At 38.1% G+C, this 6,973-nt stretch overlaps 1 protein-coding gene across 3 annotated transcripts in view; it reads right to left on the bottom strand.

Moving 5' to 3' along the window:
* lrrk1 (leucine-rich repeat kinase 1) overlaps window positions 1–6,973 on the bottom strand; it is a 73,495-nt gene that overhangs the window by 43,642 nt on the left and 22,880 nt on the right. For all 3 annotated transcript variants that reach the window (XM_061963741.2, XM_061963742.2, XM_061963743.2), the window contains exons 9-10: window positions 3,431–3,594; window positions 3,201–3,338 (exon numbers count right to left, since the gene is read on the bottom strand). In XM_061963741.2, the coding sequence (XP_061819725.2) occupies window positions 3,201–3,338; window positions 3,431–3,594 (302 nt within the window). The remainder of the gene's footprint in view (window positions 1–3,200; window positions 3,339–3,430; window positions 3,595–6,973) is intronic.

The raw sequence follows: 6,973 nt of genomic DNA, 5'->3' as shown, positions 1-6,973 counted from the left end.
AGTGAAGTTTTTCTTTGAAATTAGTCCGGACAGAAACAACAAGAATATGATGCGTGACGAAGCCTTGATGAACATCACTCTCAGAATAATTGTATCGAAGTTATCAGAAAACTTTGTGTTGCCATGAGTTCCCGGCGAGAAGACAAAAGCTGTCTTTGATCCTACTAAGAAGAAGGCTTGTAAAACTCCACTGTGTAGGATGGGAAGCAACATGAAGGTGTTCTGTTTCTTTGATGTATTGTAATCCACAGAAAGATTTTGTCTTGACCCGAGAACTACAAAGCGAAGAGGAAGCAGGACCTGACTCCCCTCCAGGCACCTTTTCTTTGAACTGTTTTACGACCTTTTCTTTAAACTGTTTTGTAACAAAGGCGAGGGCTGTTTACGACCCCCCTCCCTTAGAAACAGCTGTTGCCATGTTTAATCAGGGAAAGTCCAAATAAAAGAGGAGGCGTACAATCTTACGTCAGAGCGTGGAACACTGTACTGTACGCGTTTCTCCTCATTGAGTCAAATTGAATTCTGTCTGTTTAATTCCTTGCTTCTTGTCTTGTTTAATAGATGTCATCAGTGTTTGAACCTGACAATCACTTTCCATGTTAGAGTGTAGTTCACTTCCTATCACTTACAGAAAAACATACAACATCAAACATCCTAATTTAAAGAGGATTTTGCACCTTTTTTTTTTTAAACCAGTGAAGTTGGCATGTTGTGTAAATTGTAAATAAATACAGAATACAATGATTTGCAAATCCTTTTCAACTTATATTCAATTGAACAGACTGCAAAGACGAGATACTTAACGTTCGAACTGGAAAACTTTTATTTTTTGCAAATATCAGCTCATTTGGAATTTGATGCCTGCTACATGTTTCAAAAAGGCTGGCACACTTATTTGGAACATCCCACAGGTGAACAGGCTAATTGGGAACATGTGGGTGCCATGATTGGGTATAAAAGCAGCTTCCATGAAATTCTCAGTCACTCACAAACAAGGATGGGGCGAGGGTCACCACTTTGTCAACAAATGCGTGCGCAAAATGTCTAACAGTTTAAGAACATTTCACCATTAATGCTGAAAGGTACATACAGGTTTTGGAGCAACATATGTTGCCATCCAAGCAACGTTATCATGGACGCCCCTGCTTATTTCAGCAAGACAATGCCAAGCCACGTGTTACAACAGCGTGACTTCATAGTAAAAGAGTGTGGGTACTAGACTGGCCTGCCTGTAGTCCAGACCTGTCTCCAATTGAAAATGTGTGGCGCATTATGAAGCCTAAAATATCACAACAGAGACCCCGGACTGTTGAACAACTCAAGCTGTACATCAAGCAAGAATGGGAAAGAATTCCACCTGAGAAGCTTCAAAAATTGTTCTCCTCAGTTCCCAAATGTTTACTGAGTGTTGTTAAAAGGAAAGGCCATGTAACACAAACACAGTGGTAAAAATGCACCCGTGCCAACTTTTTTGCAATGTGTTGCTGCCATTAAATTCTAAGTTAATGATTATTTTCAAAAAAAAATTAAGTTTCTCAGTTCAAACATTAAATATCTTGTCTTTGCAGTCTATTCAATTGAATATAAGTTTAAAAGGATGAGCAAATCACTGTATTCTCTTTTTATTTACGAATTACACAACGTGCCAACTTCACTGGTTTTGGGTTTTGTATTTTGCCTATCATTCACAATCCCTATGTATTCATATTCTCTTTATATCATATTATGCTCGTTCCAGTGCTGTTGTTTTTAGGTTAGAGTTTGTATCCAATCAGAATTCAGCTAGCTTATGTTGCTATGCTGTACCAAATCTGCCCGGGGGCCTTCACAATCAACAATGCGGGCGTCTGTGCACTCTAAGTGAACGGGGACATACAGTTGATAGACAATTGTTATTGTCAGTAAGGCCTTCTCGATGGCCTTACGCGTCCTGTTATTGGATACTCACCGGCACCGTTAGCGGATGAATTTGAGAACACATAAAGTTGAGAGACAATTGCGATAGCCAATCAGATCACAAGTTGTTGACAGTAGCCTATCCAAGTAGCCAGATGTTAACGAGACTGTGATTGGATACTCACTTGTCATTCCAAAGTGTGTATCCATTCACAAGTTTCAATTTAGCAGGAAGCATGAAATGTTGCGCTGCAGCCAGACCCGGATAGCAGAGAAGGAGAACAAAACGTTGATTAGGTGGCAAATATATAGTCGTGGTCAAAAGTTTACATACCCTTGTAAAGAACATAATGTCATGGCTGTCTTGAGTTTCCGATAACTTCTACAACTCTTATTTTTTTGTGATAAAGTGATTGGAGCACATACTTGTTGGTCACAAAAAACATTCATGAAGTTTGGTTCTTTTATGAATTTATTATGGCTCTACTGAAAATGTGAGCAAATGTGCTGGGTCAAAAGTATACATACAGCAATGTTAATATTTGGCTACATGTCCCTTGGCAAGTTTCACTGCAATAAGGCACTTTTGGTAGCCATCCACAAGCTTCTGCTTGAATTGTTAACCACTCCTCTTGACAAAATTGGTGCAGTTCAGCTAAATTTGTTGTTTTTCTGACATGGGCTTGTTTCTTCAGCATTGTCCACACGTTTAAGTCAGGACTTTGGGAAGGCCATTCTAAAACCTTAATTGTAGCCTGATTTAGCCATTCCTTTACCACTTTTGACGTGTGTTTGGGGTCATTGTCCTGTTGGAACACCCGACTGCGCCCAAGACCCAACCTCCGTGCTGATGATTTTAGGTTGTCCTGAAGAATTTGGAGGTAATCCTCCTTTTTCATGAAAGGGAGGGAGTTTTTTTTTGGTTGGTGCACTAATTGTAAGTGTATCTTATGTTTTTATGTTGATTTGATCAAAAAAAAATAAAAATAAAAAAAATAAAAAAACAGATACCGATCATTTCCGATATTACATTTTAACGCATTTATCGGCCATCTCTAGTTATCTAACTTGTGCAAGTGTTTATATATGAGTTAGAATGCATACAAAAAATAAAAACATGTGTGCATGTCTCACATAAGAATAATAGGCAAAATTCCCAAAAATAGTGCAGTCTGTGGCCTATTACAAGTCAACAGTGCCTCCTAGAGGCTAACAAGCAAAAAAAAAAAATTTTTTTAAAATAAATACAAAATAAACAATGACACACGATTCATTTTCAAGGAACCGATCTAACTGGGTTCTACCTCCAGCTCAAAGATGTAGGAGGGCAGCTCTTTGAGACAGTTGTCAGAAAAGTCCACATCCTGCAGATGACTTTTCCAGAAGATGGAGATGTTGTCAGGAAGACTCTCCATCTGGTTGGAGGAAGCCTTGCAGTGTTTCTGAAAGCAAAAAAACCAACAGCGAGCTCCTCATAATGTTCACCTACAGAACTTGAGACTGGGTTTGGGGGGGGAGGGGCGTGGCATCTCACCAGGGGGCAGGACCAGGGCTCTGGAAAGCTGCTTAGTTTGTTGTGACACACGTTGAGGAAGCGCAGCGATTTGAGGGCGTGCATGACGGCGACGGGCAGGGCGCTCAGACGGTTGTCGGACACGTCGAGCTCCTCCAGCTTGCGCAGTCCGATCCAGTTGGTCGCTGAGAAGACGGGAGCACACATGAAGGATTTTGCTGCAGAGACATGGCTGTCTCTAACTGCACTGCAAAAACTAAAATCTAAGTAAGATTAAATATCTCAAATAAGGGTGATATTTGCTTATTTTCTATCTGATAAGATAATTCTTCTCACTAAGCAGTTTTATGTGAGAGTGTTTTACTTGTTTTAAGTGTTTTGGTCCTAAATGATCTCAGCAAGATATTACAGCTTGATGCTGATATTTGATGACCTATATTGAGTAAAACATGCTTGGAACTAGAATATCAACTGTTGCAAAGCCGTGTCATCAACACTCACAAGTATAAAACTACTTTTTTAAAGTAATAATTTCTTATTTCAAGCATGAAAAAAAAAAAATCATGACTTTGACACAATTGTGTCTCATAATTAAAACGGATGACGGCCAAATGGACTTTGCGGTTTTATTTTCAATGAAACAATAGAAAATACGTACTCATATAGTAGTACAGTTGGCACAGTACAGCAAACTGACAGTTAATATTTAAAAATGTAACATGTGACATTTCTAACAATTTTGAACAGAAATAGTTCATGCACATTCAGATAAATTCTTCAAAATTCCTATTAAAATATATGTACACTAATTGACTGAAAGGCAAGGCAACTTTATTTGTATAGCACTTTTCATACACAAGGCAGACTCAAAGTGCCTCACAGACAGTGCCGGCCCAAGCCTCCATGGGGCCCTAAACAAAATTTGATTTTGGGGCCCTCTATTTCTGCCAATAATATTGATTGTTGATCATTCACACACCTACTATAAAGTCATTGCGGCTCTGGCAGTGTTGTTTACATTATCCTATTGTCAGCCTGGCATGTCTTTACAAATGACATGTCATTTACATACTTGCCAACCTTGAGACCTCCGATTTCGGGAGGTGGGGGGTGGGGGGCGGGGGGCGTGGTTGGGGGCGGGGCCAAGAGGGGAGGAGTATATTTACAGCTAGAATTCACCAAGTCAAGTATTTCATATATATATATATATATATATATATATATATATATATATATATATATATATATATATAAGAAATACTTGACTTTCAGTGAATTCTAGCTATATATATATATATATTTATTTTATTATATATATATATATATATATATATATATATATATATATATATAATTTTTTTTTTTAAATAAAATAAATACTTGAATTTCAGTGTTCATTTATTTACACATATACACACACATAACTCATCTACTCATTGTTGAGTTAAGGATTGAATTGTCCATCCTTGTTCTATTCTCTGTCACTATTTTTCTAACCATGCTGAACACCCTTTCGCAGGTACCCAGAAGGGTTTCGAGTACCACCAAAAAAACTGAATCTCTGAAGACAGTATAAAAATCTGTGTTAAAGGTGTACAAATACTGTTTGTATAATAAACATGTTATTTTTTTTTACAAATGAGGGTTAAGAGTTTAGTACTAAAAAACAAAAACAAGAATGTGGCTTAAGTACAGTTTTTTAATTGAGCTGCTGCATTTTTTGGTTGGGTTGTTTATTTATTTTGAGTAACTTCTATACATTTCTAAAAGGGGAATAATGTAATTGATTGATTGATGTTTGTCTGTTGCCATCTCCTGGTGAATGTTGGCTATAGCGTACTGGGGTTACTTTTTGGTTGGCCAACAATTTACGTGGTGTTGCGCACCTGACGTCACTCAGGTCCGCATGGAGCTGGAGGGGGCGTGGCTTCCAGCTCCGCCTGAATTTCGAGAGAAAATTTGTCCCGGGAGGTTTTCGGGAGAGGCGCTGAATTTCGAGAGTCTCCCGGAAAATCCGGGAGGGTTGGCAAGTATGCATTTATAAAGATATGGGGGTGGCCCAGTTAAGAACATAAATAATACCAATGAATGAACGAATGATGTCCAGAGTGCCACATATGGTTCCTAATCTTAAAATGTAGAAAACATTCAGCTTCAAGAGTGGCCTGGGGTTGAACAGTCCAAGTGATAAAGCTTTGTATTTACAGTAAAAGTGTCATCTTGTCTCATCAGTCTTGTACATATTAGTCTTTAATTACTAGTTTATATTTTTAGTTAATTGTTCATATTTAATGTTTACTTTGTACAAAGAGAGTGCAGTCTACTGACGTTAAATTCCATGTGTGTTAAACATAACTGGACAATAAAGCTGATTCTGATTCACTTTATTATTTTTGGTAACAAAAACCTGAAACAGCAATGTGCAAAAATGTTGACCTAAAATTGTGTTTTTGTACAATAATATATCTTTGATCATTTAGAAATCATCAGTCAGACTCTACATGCAAAAACTAAAAAATAAGAATTTTTTGTTAATTGCTTTTGGGGGCCCCCTGGTGGCCGCGGGGCCCTAAGCAAGCGCTTAGTACGCTTATGCCTTGGGCCGGCTCTGCTCACAGACAACAAAGTGAAATGAAAGAAAATAAAAGGAAAATTAAAATGCAGACAATAAAAATAAAAGCAGTGCGGACGTTAAAAGTTAAATGATTAAAAGATTTAGCTGAAAGCTAAGGGTGACATAAAAGTTTTCAGTATAGTTTTAAAAGTAGTCAGAGTTGGGGAAAGTCTGACATTTTCAGGAAGTTTATTTCAGCTATTTGTTGCATAGTGACTGAATGATGCTCTCCCTTGATTGGAGTTTACTCTGGGAACCGCTAAGACCAGTGTTTTTCAACCTTTTTTGAGCCAAGGCACATTTTTTGCGTTGAAAAAATGCGGAGGCACACCACCAGCAGACATCATTAAAAAACGAAACTCAGTTGACAGTAAAAAGTCGTTGTCACAATTGTTGGGTATGACTTTAAAGCATAACCAAGCATGCATCAATATATGCATCTTGTCTCAAAGTAGGTGTACTGTCACCACCTGTCACATCACACCCTGACTTATTTGGAGTTTTTTGCTGTTTTCCTGTGTGTAGTGTTTTAGTTCTTGTTTTGCGCTCCTATTTTAATGGCTTTTTCTCTTTTTTGGTATTTTCCTGTAGCAGTTTCATGTCTTCCTTTGAGCGAAGTTTCCCGCATCTACTTTGTTTTAGCAATCAAGAAGATTTTAGTTGTTTTTATCCTTGTGGGGACATTGTTGATTGTCATGTCATGTTCGGATGTACTTTGTGGACGCCGTCTTTGCTCCACAGTAAGTCTTTGCTGTCGTCCAGCATTATGTTTTTGTTTACTTTGTAGCCAGTTCAGTTTTAATTTCGTTCTGCATAGCCATTCCTAAGCTTCAATGCCTTTTCTTAGGGGCACTCACCTTTTGTTTATTTTTGGTTTAAGCATTAGACACCTTTTTACCTGCATGCTGCCTCCCGCTGTTTCCAACATCTACAAAGCAATTAGCTACCTG

Source organism: Nerophis lumbriciformis, linkage group LG06, assembly GCF_033978685.3.
Source record: "Nerophis lumbriciformis linkage group LG06, RoL_Nlum_v2.1, whole genome shotgun sequence".
Lineage (NCBI taxonomy): Eukaryota > Metazoa > Chordata > Actinopteri > Syngnathiformes > Syngnathidae > Nerophis > Nerophis lumbriciformis.
This window is presented reverse-complemented; position numbering and strand designations above follow the sequence as displayed.